The following is a 19842-nucleotide window of genomic DNA, read 5'->3' as shown; positions in this document are numbered from 1 at the left end:
ACACCAAGGTATACACAAGTATGTACAAAAATGTCTACTCACTGATACAACTGAAGCAGCAAAAAAGGTGTAAGTCTATTGTGTTTGACGGTCTCCATTTGTTGGTAATACTGCTTGTGATATTGTAAGTGGTATGGGATTCCCCATTAGGGCTGTTATTTTGAGATAGTGTTCTACTTAGTAATTTCTATTATTATCTTACACACACACACACACACACACACACACACACACACACACATTTTAGAAGTAGTTTTTCATGAAATGTGGGATTTAATCCCTGTTGCATTTGCTTCTCTAGTCTATAAAGCTAAAGGACACGTCTCCGTTTTTAACTGATATTGGCTCAGAACTTTACAAATGACAGCAAGACCATACTTCCAAACACATTTACGACAACCACAAAGGTCAGATGGGAGTGAAAAGCAAGGCACAGCACAATCTATCCGAAATAAACTTCTCTTAAATGTGAATTTCCTATCTGCAGCTGGACAGGTATGAAATGGAAACATAATTAACTGAATACCATCTTCTATAGCTGTATGTTTTGCCTACATGTGGATTATGTAGTAAAAGAGATCAAATTAGGACAAACGTTAGAAGAGAGAGTAATTTTCTATTACTCATTTATCAATCATTGTATAAAACTGAAGAAAACTATTGGCGAGAGGCTATTCCAAATGCCACCTAAAAATCCTGGAGAGTTCCAGCTGCTGCAGGCTGGCTCAGGACAGCACCACCTTCATAGTGCACAGGCAGGATTCTATCATCTACTGGGGGTGGTCCCCGCACACGGAGCCACAGGGAGTAGAGAGCATGAAGAGACTGGGGAACCAGAGCCACTGCACTGACAATGAGGGAAGGCAAGCTTCACTGGGTATTCTCATGTGGAGACAACAAACTGAGACCACTTTCATCTCGCTTCCAGGATGACTCATCAAGACTCTGTCATATTTAATTCCAAACTCAGCAGTGCTGTCTGATGCAGGGGAAGCCGCTGAAGGGTCCAAGGATGGGTCATCAGTCTTCGGAACACTCCTGTGTACTCCAAGCCTCCAGCTCACCCAACTGCCCTCCTTCCTCCAGTCTGGGCAGGTCAGGCCTCACATTTGCTCATCCGAAGCTCCTAGTGTCCTGATGTCCCACTGCACAGCAGTAGACTAGAGTTCTGAATTTATGTACATACCAATTAGCAGTCACTGAGAATGCATAGGGAATTAGGTCCTGAAGATAAGCGGGATTTCTGTCCTCAAATGCAGTCACTGACTTGAGAGGAGACACATTGGCATCACATATAATATCCTAAAAGAACCTTTTACCCTGAGCACACAAGCAAGGAATAAAAAGATGAAAGGGCCCATGACTATGGAGGAGGCAGGAAGGGCATCAGAGAAGGTAGCTTGGCTCAGACTCATTTGTCCACAGTGGGGAGTAGATAGCTGGGCAGAAAGGATTATAGCCACATATCGACACAGGTACACACAAGATTTTAGTTCTGAGAAATATAATATCAGAACAGCTAGAATACAATCTCTGAAAGAGGCAATGTCGGGAACCGGGCCTGAGGGATAGGAAAGAGAGGCGGTTCATTGGGGGTTTATCTGTCATGCACAGGAGCTTAGAATTCATATTACAGACACAGCAGCACATGAAAATATCCCACTGAGAAATTCCATTAGACTTGTATGCCAGAAAGATCACTCAGGTCTAAAAAAAAGTGACACTCCTTCTTTTGCAAAAAAGCCAGAGTGGCAGCATGCCCAAGTAATGAGCCGAAAAAGCCATAACAGGACGCCGCCTATCCTAGGGTAACCTCGAGCAGGGCAGTGCAGTCCTCTGAGCCGTTTTGAGCACAGCTGTCCCCTGCACAATGGAGATGCTCACAAGGCCCAATGGAGGACAGGAGTGAAAGCATTTTAAAATAGACACGTGGCTACATGGTGCACTTTGTATTTCTACTGTGCACTGACAGCTCGAAGAACAAGTCGCTCAGCTGATTATTGTTACAACCCTTCCTGACAGTCTCTGGAACAACTAGGAAGGCCTTTTACATAATTTTTAACATACTTTTACATAAAAGGCAACTCTTTTATGCTTTGAATTCTATAAAGTAAAAATTTAAGGCCAACTCACATACCTTGAGATAAAACACTACAGGATGTATGGCTGAACAATGACACTTCTGTGACTTTGGTGTTGCTGCTTCCTGCCCAGAAAGCTCTTCTGATCAGTGGCTGCACAGTGATGCTAATGGTTTTGTCTTTACTCAACGATAACCTTTACCAACTGCCACCTTTCCTGACCCTTCTCCGTACCACACACACACATACACACACACCTCTACTTCCCATTACTTACCTTTACATTTTATTCTTAATATTCTGTGTGAGTTTGAACATGTATTTGAACATGTGGCCCACCAATGGTGGCACTGTTGAAAGTTAGGGAACGTTTAGGAGGTATAGCCTTATTGGAGAAAGTACATCACTGGGACTGGCTTTGAGTTTTAGCCACATTCCACTTTTAGTTCACCCTCTGCTTTGTGTTTATGTGGAAGATGTGATCTCTAAGCTTCCTGCTCAGGCCTCCTGCTGCTATGCCTGCCCTGCCACTATAGATACTCTCTGGAATCCTAAGCCAAAATAAACTCTTACATAAGTAGCCTTAGGTCATAGTGTTTTATTGAAGCAGCAAACAGTGACTAACACAGACCTGATTCCCAAGGAGAACGTTAACTCCTAAGTGGGGGTGCTTTATAAACTGTGCTCACTGCTGCTCCCTCCAGAACACTGAGGCGCACGTGAGACTGAAAACACAAGGCTCCAGGGTCCAAGGTATACTACAGAAGCGTGAGTTCTCAGCTGTCTTCCCAAGAAACATTTATTATTACCCCCTTCATATTCCAGGGTCTGCTCTAAGCACTGGGAAATCTACTATCCACAACGGACCGTGCCTTCAAATACCTCATTATCTAATTATAAACTCTCTAAAACATAGTATGCACACCCAAGAAGAGGCAGGCACGGGCTAAGTGTGTAAGCAATGCCTTCACAGACAGGGAGGACTCCAGGAAGGTGCTCCAGTGTGTAAGCAATGCCCGCACAGACAAGGAGGACTCCAGGAAGGTGCTCCAGTGTGTAAGCAATGCCTTCACAGACAGGGAGGACTCCAGGAAGGTGCTCCAGTGAGACAGTAAGCAATTCTGAGGAAGGACCAAGTGAGGGCCAGATGGGAAAGTTTTCTGCACACTCAGTAACACCTCTCAGGGACTGCGTATACTAAGAACTTGGAGCTTTCAGTATACGGGGAGCAGAGCAAAGACAACTTTAACCAGAATTTTCCCCCAAAGAATACTTTAGAGATTTTTCTGAAAGTGAAACAGAAGGGGTCAAGGTGCGGCTCTGGGGCCAGGTCTCTGGCTATCTCAGAGCTGTTACGTGGAGTATATACTGAATCCCTCTTTGGTCCTCTTGTCTCTAACATTCAGTACTCTAATCCACATATCATGCAACTATCTTTTTAAAAAGTTTTACTTGCATATTTTTACAATTTCACAGGTGTGTGCTTTGCATACCAACCCCTCTTCCCTCCCTATCAACTATGTCAACACTTTCCCCTCCCCAAAATCTCTTACATGTATTGAGTTTTGTTTTGTGACCCAAGGTTAAGCAGCGTCATTTGTGTGACAGTGGGTTTGGAGTTACAGGTATCTGCATGGAGGGCTTAGCAGCATGCACACCACTAAAGACAGTGACTCTCTTCCAGACTCTCCTGATAAAACAACCGTCCAGAGGTGCAAGGTAAGGGTCGCAAGATCTCTCCCTTTCCTGACTGACTGTTGATGGAGCTAGTCTTTTGTGCGCCCGTTGCAGGTAACTATTGCTTCTGAGAATTAAAGGCTACAGAAGCAGTACAGGGAATGGTGTTTCCTCATTCGACACACAGTCTTCCAGCTCCTGCATATTGCAGCTCACAAAGCATGTTCTCTCTTCTCCTTGTCTAATGAATTTTTTAATTTGTATATATGGATCTAAATATACAGGGATATGCAAATGACGATAGGTGCCTGCAGATGCCAGAAGACGTTGGATCTGGGGAGCTGGAGTTATAGGTAATGGTTAGCTATCTGACACAGGTGCTGGCAACCAAATCCAGGTCCTCTGCAAAAGCAGGATATGCTCTTAATCCTTGGCCATCTTTGCAGCCACCTTGTGCATCTCTTAACAGATGGGGAGAACACTTGTAGATCAAAGAGGTCAGGAATCTTCCTTTTACATCCCAATGGGAAGGCCAGAGTAAGAGGTGTTATAGGTAGTTAGTGATAAGTGTGCTGAGGGCTTTGGCATTTTCTGAATTCAAGGAAAATACTACAGAATACATTGCATATGGTGGGATGCTGATATATAGATGGCTATAATGGTTAATGTTTATTGTCATCTTGATTGGATGTGAAAGCTTAAGTTCCCAGGAGATTCGTAAACTGTACCTCTGAGCATATCTGTGTTTCCTGTAGGCATTAAGTGAGACGCTTGCCCTGAATGTGGATGGTACTGTGTCAAAGGTTGGAGGTCCGATTTGAATAAAGTGGGGGAAAGAGGGAATCCTGTAGCAGGACCAGAGCCTCATTTCTCTGCTTCCCTGCTATCCGGAGGAGGGCAGCCTCTGCCACACATTCCTGCCACCTTGGTATTCTGATTGTTTCATACTCTAAACAATGGAATCCATGGACTAAGATCTAAAACTGGAAGCTAAGAGATGCCTTTAGCCTCAGGAAGACAGTTGGAATGTGGGACTTCAAATAATGTTAGAGCTATTAAGACAATGGAGAGAGACTCTTAGTGATAGACTAGATGCAGTCGACATTACACTGTAGATATGACCTCTTTGGGGGTCAGGGATGGAAAGCTGTGATCTAGGGAGATGTGTTTGGGTGTCACATTGATAAGAAATGGACTTGTATCCCCAAGGCTAGGAGAGAAGATGGAATAACGGGGAGCAAGAGAAACCCATAATGATGGAGGAATGTCTATATGTTACTTTCATTATTAATAAAGAAACAGCCTTGGCCCTTTAAGAGAACAGAAAATTACAGCCGGGCGGTGGTGGCGCAAGCCTTTAATCCCAGCACTCGGGAGGCAGAGGCAGGCGGATCTCTGAGTTCGAGGCCAGCCTGGTCTACAAGAGCTAGTTCCAGGACAGGCTCTAGAAACTACAGGGAAACCCTGTCTCGAAAAAAACCAAAAAAAAAAAAAAAAAAAAAAAAAAAAAAAGAGAACAGAAAATTAGGTAGGCGGAGTAGACAGAACAGAATTGTGGGAGAAAGGAAGCAGAGTTGGGGAGACGCTTCAGGCAGTCGCCATAGTGAGTCGCCATGCTTCTCCTCTCTGAGATGGATGCAGGTTAAGATCTCTCCTGGTAAGCGACCACCTCGTGGTGCTCCACAGATTACTAAATATGGGTTAAAGCAAGATATGAGAATTAGATAATAAGAGGTTGAAACAAATAGGCCAGGCAGTATTTAAATGAATACAGTTTCTGGGTAATTATTTCAGGTGTAAAGCTAGCCGGCGGCCAGGTGGCGGGAACCTCCCCCAAGCATACTACCATCAGGATGTGGGATGCCTCCTTCTAGCACTTAGGTCAACCAAATATGAACTCAATCCTTGGAAATTACAAACAACAGCAGCAGAAATCTTCCCTCTTTAAAAAATGTTACTCTTGGGTGACTGCAGCCAAGACCAAAAGCTGATGAACACAATGATTGAGTGAAATGGGAGAGAGTTCCCCTTCACAGCACCTGTGATGCATGCCAATAACACCCAGAACACAGTCAAGTGTGCTTCAAGAGTCAACTCATCTTCTGGGAAAATAGTCACGTTTATACAAGGTACAATGCATTTGGCAAAGTAAAGCATCACTATGCTTCAACAAATTGGTGTCTTAAAGCAAATTACTTGTTCCTTTTGGGTATAATAAAGTACTAATGAAAACAAGCAAAAAAATAAACTCACTACAAATCCCCACTTAGTCCCCACTTAATCTCTATGACAAGATGCCTGCTTTGGTTTGAATGAGAATGGCCTCCAGAGATTCCCATGTTTAGATGCTTGTCCGCCAACTGGTGGAACTGTTTGGGAAGGAGTAGCAGCAGTGGCACTGTTGTGGAGGTGTGTCACTCAGGATGGGCTTTGAGCTTTCAAAAGATGCCTGTCATTCTCAGTGCCTGCTGCCTGCAGTTTGAAATGTGTCCCCGCAGCTGCTCCTTCCTCCATGCCTTAACTCTGCCATCAGGATTCTAGTCCTTTGGGACCAGATGACCAATTAAATGCTTTCTTTTCTAAGTTGCCTTGATCATGGAGTTTTGTCACAGCAGTAGAAAGGAAACTAATATAACACCTCACTAAAGAATCTTGAGTGAGGAAAGCTTTGCATTGGCATATACTTTCAAAGAATCTGGTTCACCACAGGAGGGAGAAAGCACGCTAGAACTGCTCCGTGCATGGAAGTGGTGGCTTGCAGTGTACTTTGTTCACATCTTGAAAGATCAGAAAACATGGACCTTGAAACAAAAGGAGAAGTAGATATTGCCTCCAGGCCTTGACTAGTTAGCCATTTCTGCTACATAGGTCAGTTCCAAAGATTCCATAGCCTTCAGAATCAGTGTCATTGGCTGGAAGCAAAGTGTCAGACCTGTCAGGGTATGTGCTATTGAGGTCATTATACACCTTCCATATAACTACGTTATTCACTCAGTCTATACCGTGACCCATTGATACACATTTATTTCAATTTTTTATAGTGTTGAGCATTCAGTCTGGGGACTTGAGCATGCTTTACTATTGCTACTTCCTGATGCCACTTCTTATTTCATATAGAAATATCTGAGACTTTAAAACAAAATGACTAGAGTAACTTTATGTAAAATTAGCAACTATAACTGTAGAAAATAGCAGTGACAACCAAGAAAAAGGTACAGTCCCTAAATGAATCTGTCATGATTAGTGGGGTAAGAACACAGTGCTTGCTTAGCCAAATGCTACTAAGGTATTAAAACAGACCTAGGAACAATGCACACCCAACAGTGGCCAGGTCTTAGGAAGATAACCCTGTACCGTGACGGACTGGTATACCCACTCGTCTATTAAATAAATCTGAAAGATAAGAGCAGCTGTTCTCACATGTAGAAGACCACATGTTTTAAGGGACTAGTGTATTTAGAATGGTTATGACAGCTAAAATTTTGATACACCTGTGATATTTGAAATTTATTTCTTCATAGACTGCCTTGGCCAGAGGAGGAGAATCTTGCTTCAGTAGACATTAGATCGGTACACACTGTGGCTGTGAAAGTCTGATCTATTTTGTTGGGGCAGCTGGCCCAATCCCTGCGTTCAGGGGCGTGGCTGCCCCAGCGAGGTAGGATACCCCTTAAATAGCATCGGGGCGCCGGGAGGAGCCCGTTTGCTATCCCCCACGTTACCTTCTACTCCGCTGGACCCTTGGTTCTGTAAGTTCCCTTATTTCCCCTTTTATTAAAACTGATTTATTATAAAAGGACTATCTTGGTTATTTCCTAACCCCTCCGACCGCCAGTACCGCCGGTACTCGCCGGTACATTTCCATTTTCCCAAATATTGTTTATAAATGTTCTTTTACATTTAAAGGGGGATATGATATAGATATGAATAATTTGCATTGGTATGGATTTTAAGGTCAATTTTGTTATATGTATTTCTGATCTTCATTAAGCTATTGTGATTGTGTAGTTCATTTTAAAATGTAATGTATAATTAGGAAATATAGGTTGTTAATGGATAATCATTGATAATAGTTAAGCTTGTAGTCATGTTATTAGATTTTCTAGATATGTAGAGATATATTTCAGTTAGATAGGCATTCTTCATATCTTTCAAAGACTGCATTTAATGTTTTAATAACTTAGGGTTTTTCATGACAATGAGACACATCTGCTCCTGGCAGCACCAATCTACTTCAAGAGGATGGGCATCAAAGAGGCTCCTTATGGAGTTTGATAGCCGTTTGGGCAAGAAACTGCTCTTGCCTGGACTGTTGCATAAACTGGACACAAAGAATCCACAAAGAGAAGACTGCTAAACTTGCCTAAAGGTGAGATGGTCCTTCGGGGTTCCTGATTCATGAAAGAGTCTGCGAGATGTTCTGCAGGACACAGCAGAAAGTGACTGAACTGTCTTTGGAATTTCCTGCTTCATGGAAATGTCTGCTGGACACTATGGGGCTGAAGGCTGAAGATGGATGCCCCAACGGTACAGAGGAACTTTGGGTGACTGTCTAGGCAGCGAGTTGTCTCTGTCATTTCTAGAATTTGAAAGTTACAAATGACTTGTTTACTTAGGTAATATATCCTTCTGGAGTCTTTGATGGAGTTGAAGAATAAATAGATAGTTATAGATTTCCTTAGTTATGATAAAAGATAAAATAGATTTAAATATTATAACTGTAATACTTGTTTGATAACTGTTTTGTTATATGTAATTTTGCTATGTTAAAGTTGAAGCCTTTCTGTTTTGTTTAAACAGAAAAAGGGGAAATGATGGAGGAGAGTTATCTGTCTATGTTTCTTTCATTGGTTAATTAATAAAGAAAACTGCCTTGGCCCTTTAAGAGACAGAAAATTAGGTAGGTGGAGTAGACAGAACAGAATTGTGGGAACAAGGAAGTAGAGTTGGGGAGACGCTTCAGGCAGTCGCCATAGTGAGTCTCCATGCTTCTCCTCTCCGAGATGGGCGCAGGTTAAGATCTCTCCTGGTAAGGCACCCCTCGTGGTGCTATATAAATTACTAAATATGGGTTAAAGCAAGATATGAGAATTAGCCAATAAGAGGCTGAAACTATGGGCCAGGCAGTGTTTTAAAAGAATACAGTTTCCGTGTAATTATTTCGGGTGTAAAGCTAGCCGGCGGCCGGGTGGCGGGACGCAGCCCCGCTGCTTCCTTCTACACTATTTAACTATGCATTGAAGTTCTCTTAAAACAATCCAAATGAAATAATAGATCATTTCCTAATGCTGACCCTTACATGTGCTTCACACAAGTAAACTGCAGGACTTCCCAGTAGTGACGGCCACACTTTTGGTCAACAACAGGAGTGTAGCTAGTCCTGTCACTCAGAACTTAGCAATGAGGAGCATCTGAAGCTTGTGGCAAATGTAGACAGGATTACATCTGTACACTTGTTGCCTCCTCACCTTGGGATCACAAAGAAAGGTGCAGTATCATTCACGGATCACACGGCTCGCTGTGATGGTGACTGCTAGCTTACAACCACAGAATCTAGAATTGTCTGGGAGGTGGACATCCCTCTGGACATCCCTAAGGGGGGTTACCTTGACTGTGTTACCTGAGATGGGAAGACTCACCACCACACCCGGGCTGTGATCCTGGACTTATAAACAGAGGGGACTAACCAGCTTGTATGCACCGACTATGGACAGAATGTGAGCAGCTGCTTCAAGCTCCTGCTGCCCACTTCCGCCAAGATGGCATGCACCTTGAGCTGTGAACTAAAGGTAAACCTTCTATCCTGTAACATGTGTCAGTATTTATCACAAGAATAGGAAAAGAAACGAAGGTGTCTACTATGTTAATTTAGAGAGTCAGTCTCTTTGGGAGATGGGAAGTAAAAAAAACAATTCTGTCTTTTAGTCTCTCCTAAGAGCTTAGGAAAATCACCTTTGAAGAAAGTGAAAGAGGATAAAGATTTACCATCGGTATTAAACAATCACCTCTTTATGTTATCCGGAAGCAGCTATGTCTCATAGAAAAGGATAGGGCTGTTTGTGGGAAACAATTACATACAAAAGCTTATTTTGACTATCTATTATTTATTATAGTAAAGCTATAATTCAACTCACAAGTAGAATAGAAACCTTAAGGACTCACCCTGTAAAGAGGATGGCACTTGTCCCTGAAACATGGAGCCAATCGGGCATAGATCTGTAGGCTGTAGTAGTACGCTGCCAGCTGGAGAGACAATGCCGAGTGAGCCTGCTTCTCAAAACACTTGTTAGCATCTAACACCTAGGAAGAAGTGGTGGAGAATCAACTCAGAAGTCATCACGCACTGATTACCCTAGGATTATAATACAAACTTCCTATCACATCATCTTGAGTCCATCATAACAGGCAGTAAGAAAGTTCAGAAATAAAGTAGACCTCACTATATAAAAGCAGAATGAAAGACGAACTGAACATTAAATTAGCATTATACAGTTTGGCCTCTGGATACTGACTGAGCTCTGGTACCTAGGCATTATCAGGAAAGGAAGACATATACCATACACAGTTTCACTGACAATGATTCCCAAGATAAGCTTTTTTTAAAGTTCTCTGTTGCTAAGGTAAGCTTACCTGTGGTAAGGCAAGAAGATAAGCAAGAGCCAGCGTCATGTCATGTGGCAAAGCATCACTTGCTAGCTGCAAAAGAACTGAATGTAGAGGGGATAAACACAAAAACTGCATTACTAAGGGTGGAACTTGCTATTGTTATTTTGCTAAAAACACCATGCTAAAAAATTCCCACTGAATATTTATGTTCGCACGCATGGACCTGCGCTGGTCTCTGCTGCCGTCAGCGAACAGATGCTCACCTGGTACAGCGCTGAGAATGAGCCATGAGTGCTCAGTGCCAAAGGAAACATCTACAGCATCACCCCCACCTGCCAGGTGCAGGGACCACAGAGGAAGAGGAGGCAGACAGGAGAAGGGAGAAGTCCTGGGAAACACTGCCTTCTGCAGCTGAGAGCAACTGGGGAGGGGGAATCGCTCTTCTTTGAGAATGTGGCCACCAGGAGGACTTCTCATGCACACAGCGGTAACACTAATTGGACTTAATGGAATACAGAAAAAAGGGGGGGCTGTGTGGAAAACTGGAGGAAAATGGGTGGTAAATATGGTTACTATATATATGTATGATATTCTTGAGAATAAAAAAAAATCTTTAAAATTACCTTACATTGCTTTAGGATCCACATGGCACTTAGTCAAAAGTGTCATGCTTTTAGCCTTGTATGATTTCAATGAAAAAACAGCTTAAGACGATTTACCTGCTCATGAAACTTTACTTGGCAGTGACTTAACACAGATCATATCAAACTATGTTAAACAGACTAACTACGTTCATCTCTCTGTAACTGGGAAAATCTAGAGTGTGTGTTACTAATACTTGAGGTATCCCTGTCAGAGCAGGTCTTGTAAAGTTCAAGCATAAAGACATCCATGATGGGTCCTTAGAACGCAGACTTTTCAAAGACTAGGATCTTGCTGCAAAACCCTCTGTATCCAAAACAACTAACTGTGGTGATTACATGAATACCATAAGACCAGAACAGTGGGACAGCTTAATAAAGGGCTGCAGAGATGGTTCAATAGTTAAGAGCACTGGCTGTTCTTCCACAGAACCCAGTTTCAATTCCCCAAACCTACATGATAACTAATGCCAATTCCATGGGATCCAAGGCCCTCTTCTGGCCTCTGTGAGCACAAGACACAGATACGGTACACAGACATACATGTACTTATGCAAAAAACCCATACACATAAAATAAAACTTAAAAATAAAAAACACATAGCTTTGTAATTTAGAAAAAGTTCCTAGATTATGAACAAAATGATGGCAATTTTGTTCTTTACAAGAACAACACTCCTCCTCATTGTTCACAAAAAGAAAACCAGCCACTTGCTTTACTCATGCACTAAAGTTCTCTAACCATTAACAGTTTTCCCACAAGAATTATTACAAGCAACAACCTGCTTAATGTCATAACTTTAAGAGAGCAGTATATTGCCAATCAGTTATGGGTTTACACACGATTTATTTTTGATAAGGATGCATTCTATTTATTTGTGGCCTTAGTCAAATTCCTTGCAATCATGTATGTTCACAGTGTGAATTCACTGTTTAAAAAACATATAATAGTCTCAAAAGCCATCATAGAGACATCTGCACCTCATGTTTATTCCTGCATTATCCACTATAGCAATGAACTGGAATCAACCTAGATGTCCATCAACAGATGAATGGGGACATATATGTGTGTGTGTGTGTATACCAAATTATATAGAAATATATATTAAATTGATGGTCGAAGCATTTTATCAATGAAATCACAAAATATACAGGAAAATGGACAGACTTAGAATGTATAATATTAAACACAGTCAGACAATCTTAGGAAAATCTACATGTTTCCTTTCTTTTGTAAAATCTAGACAATAATATATGCACATATGTACATATGTAGCAGACAGGCTGTTAGGGGAGGAGGATGGGCAGGGTGCAGACAACGAGCGTGAGCTCTAAGGGAAGATGTGTAGTTACTCCAGCTGGCTCTCACTGCTATGAATTTCTAATTTCTTGTGCTGGGGAAGTGCATACAAATACACTCCACAGTGCAAGTGAAAAGGCCCATGTGCGGCACGGCTGCTTGCACAGGGAATGGCTACTGTAACTGGTTAGAAGTTCAAGAAATTGTAGTTTTTGAACCTGCTAATTTCAGCGTATATGTGTATGCTTGCTTGAAAATTCTCAGTAGAGAATTTTTAAAACACATCTTAAAATGAAAGAGAACACTGTATGAACAGCCCAACATTTGATTCAGAATTTAAAACAGAATTTGATTCTGGAAATGCATTGCAGGATTCCCACAGGAAACTTGCCTTACGTGGACAAATATTTAAGTTATTAGTGTAATCTGAGCTTAGCTGATGGCAGGAAGAAGGAAGAACCCACAAGTGTCAAAGGTTGCCACTTCAAATTCAAATTTTCCTGTGGTGATTCTTAGGAGAAAACACTGTGCTTTCTCTAGTCTGCCCCTTTTCAGAATGTTCCATTTCTGAAAAAAAAAAAAAAAAAAAAAGATGCATCCCTAATGTTTCTCCAGGCCTTAGGAACAATGTTCAGGCCTCCAAAGAAATCATAAATTCTAAAAACATTTTCAGTCAAAAGATCTTCCTTTCAAAATCCACTTCCAAACTCATCCCTTCACTCAGGATTAAGGGAAAGCTTCTCTAAGCAGACATTCTCAAAGACAAGAAGCAAATTCCTTATCATTAAGAAATGAATGGGTTAGGACAAGAGCAAGTCTCTAAACAAATAATTTTAAAGTACAACATAAAAAGCCTGAATCCGATTTTACAAACAATTATAGAAGCAAAACAGAAGCCCACGGTGACGAATGTGTCCTGAAGCCTTCAAGCCTAAGGATGAACTACAACACGAGCTTTATGTTTCACACACTGAAAATAGCAGAAGAAAGTATGCAAAGCTTAGGTTGCAGAAGATTCGGGACTACTTAAGAAAACTTTACTTGCACATTACAGAAACCACACACACAATGGTCAGCAATGGACTTCATTTCCAAGGTAGCTCTCGGGGGAGCTGCTGTTCTGACCAATGTCTATCTCACATTGTTTACAATTCAGTGGAGTCTACCAGTTCTCTGGAAGCCTTCTTTTAAAGAAATTCCACTGTTTCACATACTGAGAATTGTTCCCTATTAATTTTATTTCTTGAAGTCTTCAAATGTGACCTTTAATTGAAACCTGACCTAGTTTATTTCCAATTCTACTCCAATTTTCTTCAGATTATCTCACTCCTTTATCTGAATCCACTCACCTCTTCCCAGGGAACCCTCAGGTGCGTCTGCCTCACAGTTGTGGCTTTGCTCCAGCTAGCTAGCACAGGACCTTGCTTTCCAGAGCGGTGGTTAGAGCCAAGCTCAGTCCCACCTGGGAAATTAAGCCCCGTTACTGACAATCTTGTCATCACATCTTTATTTGAGCATCAACTCAACTTTTCCTTGATTTACCGAGCAGCTCCTGGTTTCCAAAAACCAAAGCACCACTAAGAGATTAAAGTTTGTTTTCACAGGGGGTGTAACTAGGCATATGCTTACAATGTGGAAGATGCTCCAAAGCAAATAAACAAGGCATCATAAGAGGAATGCTGGCAGTTAGAATAAACAGCCTCCAGCAAACAATTCAAAATGGGAAAGTCTTCATCTGCATTAGAAATTCCAGAAAATTTATTCTAAAAAGCTATACTATGTCGCAAACTGTTAATAACATCTCTGAACTTAAGTAATATACATACACGGTTTATAGCAAATAACAACAGAACAAGAAATGGGCAATTCTCATTCACTATGAGTACTAACAAAAACATTACTTGAAGCTTTTTCTAAGGGTCATCATTGCTGTGAAAGCCATCACTGTGGACACAAATGTTTCTACAACACAACACCACCCACACAGACACCGGATACACAACTATGCTGATTACACTATCTTCTATCTTTATATTGCTTTGATATTATGGAATCCTTGCTAATCCCAGAGAGGCCATCCTCCCAGAGCTAGCTGATGCTGGAGATGGTGAGCCTAGATTTGACATGTAAAACAAACCCAAACTCAAAACTCTGAACCAGTTTCTCTGACTTGGTTGTTATATACTGTCCCACAATTATCAATCTTAATCACTCCAGGGCTGGTCTAGACAACTAGAATCTGAATTGATAGCCTCGGGCTATTCATTCTACTCAAAGTTAACCTTGCACATGCTCCCCTCTCCTCTTATGAGAACATCAATAACGATCTTTACACATGCCTTCCCTGACCCCTCTAGCCACTGCTGTCTACCAGCTGCTTTTACCCATGTTTTAGGGTCTGTATCGACCACCTCCCTTCATGACAATTATTTTCATACCTGTGTCTGCACACTTAAGGAAACCTAAAATCCCTGCTACAGCCTGGAATAACTAGGGCAAAAATCTAGAACTACACAGACAAATGATAGAGGAAGAAGAGGACCATCTCTAGAATTAGACAGCACGGGAAAAATGGCCAGGTCCTCCTGATCTCAGTTGCAGCGCAGAGAATGTTTCAGACTCCAGGAGGCTCTGCTGTACAAGGCGTAGGACACCCTCACCAGCAGCACACTCTGGGAGCAGCCAGTCATGGCAGACATGAGTGAATGTGCTACAAGGCACTTCAGACTCTCAACTTCTGGGGATAAGCAGACAGTAAAAGTCTCATGTCTGCTTAGTTCAGGCTTAGAAACAAGTCACAAAAAGTCCTTTTGGCTTTCAAAGCATCTTGGATTTGGGGTCTGAGAATATTGGCCTCTTAAGCAAAGAGTAAGTGAAGCAAGGCAGGGAAAGTGCAGAGCAGTCTCTGGCAGGCAGGAGCCATTTCCTCGATCAGCGACTGGCTTCAAGTACTGTTTTTCAGTTAGGACTTGTTTTAATTTTCCCCCAAATATTGATTGAATGGTAAGTCTTACCTATAACAGGTAGGTACCACAGGTAAAAGAGGCAACTGCTTCCATTTTATATAAATCACAATTCTTAATAAATTAGTAACTGCATTTAAGAAGGAAGACCAATTTCACTCCGAAGGAACTGTACACTCTAACAGCCGCCCCTGATTAATGGGGTGTGTCAACCCGCAGCTGCTTGCTGTTGCCTACCACTCCTATGCAGCACTCCACAGCAGTTGTATCAGTCGCCCCTCATCTTCTCTGTGGAAGATGGCAGGGCTTTCCATGCATCTGCAAAGGACACCGCAGAGTCCTAGTAAGTCCTTCCTTTCCTATGTGCCGTCAGCCAACACACATGCCATGGATGGCTGGGGGGAAAACATCCTTCCTTTGGCAACTAGCCATGCTAACACCTCAGCTGTGTTCCTTCCTTTTCATTGCTCATCTTAAATGAGTGGTCCAGAGCATGGTATTCACTGCCTTCATGTCCACTTCCTGAGTTCTGCATCCCTGCATCCCAACTGCATCCCAACTGATATGAGACCACAGGATGTGAAACCTAATTTTCTTCCTTTTCCTTTACGTTTTCCAGCTCTCACTGTGGCACTGCACAAGGTTAGATGATTCTGTCTGTGGGTTCCAACAGCATGACTTTTCCTCCACCTGTCCTCAAATTGTCCTCTCCTCTACCTCTTCTCCCATAGATGGTGGGTGAAGGTTGCTGTCATATCTTTATCTTAGTCCCACTTTATAGTTTATCCTGTGGATAAATCCATACAATCTTGATGCCAATGGACACTCTGGTCTATTTCCCTTCTCCTTCAACCCATCTCAGAAGACTTGGCATTGCTAAGTATCTGTTGATGATGGCACAAACATTCTGCCCCAACTTCTTCCTCTTTACACAATGACTTCAGTATTTCTGAAACCCTTCACTCATCCCTGTAAACCAAACTTAAAATTCAAGAGGTATCTAGGACCCCAGTCTCTTCTTTGCTCCCTGCTCTGCAGGAAGTAATCAAAACTCCTGATGGGTCACCACCAAAGGGTTTTCACACACACCTTTCATTCCATGCTGCAATATCCGGATTCAAGTATTTTGTCCTTTAAAAGAATGACTCTTGCAGGCAAATGGATGGAAATAGAAAACACTATTCTGAGTGAGGTAACCCAGACCCAAAAAAGATGAACATGGGATGTACTGACTCATAATCGGTTTCTAGCCATAATTATTAAATTTAAATATTAAAGGACATCGAGCCTATAAATTTGGGATCCTTGAGAAGATAATAAGAAGGTGAACTCCCAAAAAAAGATATAGTAATCCTCCTGGATATTGGAAGTAGACACGATCGCCAGGCAAAATTGGGAACTTGAGGGTTGGGCAAGACTGGGCCAAGGGAAGATGGGGAGAGAAAAGTGTGAAGGGGAGAACGGGGGGAGCTCGGAGGAATGGGGTGTTTGGGATATAGGAAGGGTGGATATGGGAGCAGGGAAGCATATATCTTAATTTAAGGAGCTACCTGAGGGTTGTCAAGAGACTTGACCCTAGAGGGGTTCCCAGGTTTCCAGGGAGACGCCCCCAGTTAGTTCCTTGGGCAGCTGAGGAGAGGGAGCCTGAAAAGGCCAGTTCCTATAGCCATACTGATGAATTTCTTGCATATCACCATAGAACCTCCACCTTACGATAGATGAAGAAAATGACAGAGCCCCACATTGGAGCACCGGACTGAGCTCCCAAGGTCCTGATGAGGAGCAGAAGGAGAGAGAACATGAGAAAGAAAGTCAGGACCGTGAGGGAACCTCCAGCTGACGTCAGATGCGGAAGGTGACTGAGCCCCACATTGGAGCACTGGACTGAGCTCCCAAGGTCCTGATGAGGAGCAGAAGGAGAGAGAACATGAGGGAGAAAGTCAGGAACGAGAGGGGTGCGTTCACTCATGGAGACGGTGGGACAGAACTAATGGGAGATCACCAACTCCAGTTGGAATGGGACTGATAGATCATGCGACCAAACCCGTCTCTCTGAATGTGGCCAACAGCGGGGGCTGAGCCTTCTCAGCTTGGTCGATCACCTTCCTGGACCTGGGGGGAGTTGGGAGTACCTTGGTCTTGGCATAGAGTGGGGAAACCTGATGGCTCCTTGGCCTTGAGAGGGAGGGAGGGGAGGTATGGGTGGAGGGGAGGGGAGGGAAGGGGGAGAAGAAGGGAAGGGAAGGGGGAGGAGGAGGGGAGGGAGGGGGGAAGGAGGGAAGGAGATGGAAATTTTTTTAAATATAAAAAAAATAAACCATGAGAAAAAAAAATAAAAAATAAAAGAATGACTCTTAACAACCTTCCAACAAGTGTTAATCAAGCCAGTATAACTGGCCATCTCCATATCAAAAAATAACAAATCTTTTCCAGATCTACCCATTGTTTAAACAATTAAAGTTAAAATTTCTTATCTGAGCTGAGTGTGTGGTGACTTTTATTTGTGGTTTCAAATGTCACTCTCACATACACCAGATGACATTCACAGGTGGCCTTTGCTCATGGCATTCCTGCATGTAACAAAAGGCACTGACAAAACTGCCTATCATTTTTAAAATATCTGCTCTGATGGGATACATATGGAACTGATACTTTGAATGAATTAGTTTCTCCCAACACACACACACACACACACACACACACAAACACACACACACAAACCCTCTGAATAATGCTATCCCAAACCTTATGAATGTAGGCCCAAATTTAAAAACCAGTTAAATGTACAGATAGGAAACAGGAAAGCCAAGTCAGACAGTTACTATCAGTACAAACCCAGTTGCTGATATCCCATGATATTACAAGCAATGAACCAGCCCTATCTGTTTGTTAGTGTGTGTTACTAAGATTCACAGGACAAATTAATATAGGGAGCATTTGGGGATGGAAGTATGCACAACTATAATTTTCATGGCTGTTAGTAAATGGCCATAAGTGGCCTGTGTTTCTCGCATCGCCACTTAAGCCCTTGCTCTCTGTAACACCACTGCTAGGATGGCTTCAGAGCTGGGTCAGTTCACTCACACTTGAACATCCTGACCCATCGAACTAGGCTTTTAAACATCTATTTAAACTGCCCAAGACAAGGGAAACATGTCCAAAATTCTGTGCACAAGGTAACTCTTCACTCATGGGATGACCTCCTGAAATTAACCCTAATAAAAGGCCCTAGAGATTTCCATTCCTTTCTGGGGAACATGATTTTATGAACTGACTACACCGACAATGCAAAAGTCTCTGCAGGGTTGGGTTCTCCTTGTCAAACCACTCTATAAAAGAAAATCCAAAATAAAGGTTGAAAACATACCCAGGAAGACAAGGTAGGACAGAGCAAGGAAGTGAGGGGTGCACCGGAAGGGAAAGGTGCCCCTCACCCCGCACACTGGCTTGCATTTCTTAACAAACATGAAGAACTGCAACACAGCCAAAAAAATCAAAATGGTTGCAAAGGCTGCCTATGGTGAGACTCTGAGAGCTGTGTCTGAGAGTTAAAACAGCTAATGAGTGGAGCCCAAGGCCAGAATGTAGGGTGTATCCCATACGGAGGATATGCCAAATGTGGTGCTGATCAGAATCTGCCAGACTGAAGAACTAAATGGCAGGAATGCACCACATTTAAACACTAAGAGAGGTCTGACATTTTCTTATCAAATGAAACAAATGTATAATCTCTAATCCAGCATTTCCAAATTAAAACCTGGTTAACTGAAACAAAATTATGGCTACATGATGGGGAGTCCCCTCTTTGTGTTGTGATTAACATTAATAAAGAAACTGCCTTGGCCTGTTGATAGGGCAGAACTTAGGTAGACAGGGAAGACAGGACTGAATGCAGGGAGGAAGAAGGGCGGAGTGAGAGACACCATGGATCCGCCGCCAGAGTAAGACATGCTCCTGAGACTTAGCCGGTAAGCCACTGCCACATGGCGATACACAGATTAATAGAAATGGGTTAAACTAAGATGTAAGAGTTAGCCAGTAAGAAGTTAGAGCTAATGGGCCAAGCACTCTTTTAATTAATATAGTTTCTGTGTGATTATTTGGCCTCTGGGGGGTTGGAATGAACAAGCAGCCCACTCCCTCCAAAAACTGGTGATCCAACGTGTGCTAGATAAATGCATGTAAAACCTGAGAAAACTTGAAAAGGAATTCTAGAAAAAAAAATACAAAGTTTAACACAGCTATTTGGTGTTTGCTGGTGGCATGCTGTAGCTCCTTTAAGAGAGATTTTCCTGACTCAGCAGTAGGAACAGATAAAAAGGCATGCCATTTTGAAATGCAGGCTTTCTGGGCTATGCTGCCAGCACGTTCTCTAGTTCTTTATGGAGACAGAGCATTTGAGTGAGGTTTGTGAGCAGACTGCTACAGCTCGCTTGATGGTGGCATGGACTGTTTGTGTGCCTACAAGTGGGGCAGTGCACATGACTCAGAGGCATGAGCAGCTCAGCCATGCTGGACTGGGCGGGTCAAGCAGGCACTGCCATATTACCCTGAGCAATGATGCAGCTTAAGTTT

The 19842-nt window shown here is 42.6% G+C and overlaps 1 protein-coding gene across 1 annotated transcript in view; it reads right to left on the bottom strand.

Moving 5' to 3' along the window:
* The window catches only part of Nbas (NBAS subunit of NRZ tethering complex), a 305414-nt gene that overhangs the window by 109366 nt on the left and 176206 nt on the right, over positions 1 to 19842 (bottom strand). The window contains exons 39-40 of the mRNA XM_038318917.1: positions 10389 to 10465; positions 9921 to 10058 (exon numbers count right to left, since the gene is read on the bottom strand). Coding sequence (XP_038174845.1) covers positions 9921 to 10058; positions 10389 to 10465 — 215 coding nt within the window. The remainder of the gene's footprint in view (positions 1 to 9920; positions 10059 to 10388; positions 10466 to 19842) is intronic.

This window comes from Arvicola amphibius, chromosome 2, assembly GCF_903992535.2.
Source record: "Arvicola amphibius chromosome 2, mArvAmp1.2, whole genome shotgun sequence".
In the NCBI taxonomy this organism is placed as follows: Eukaryota; Metazoa; Chordata; class Mammalia; order Rodentia; family Cricetidae; genus Arvicola; species Arvicola amphibius.
This window is presented reverse-complemented; position numbering and strand designations above follow the sequence as displayed.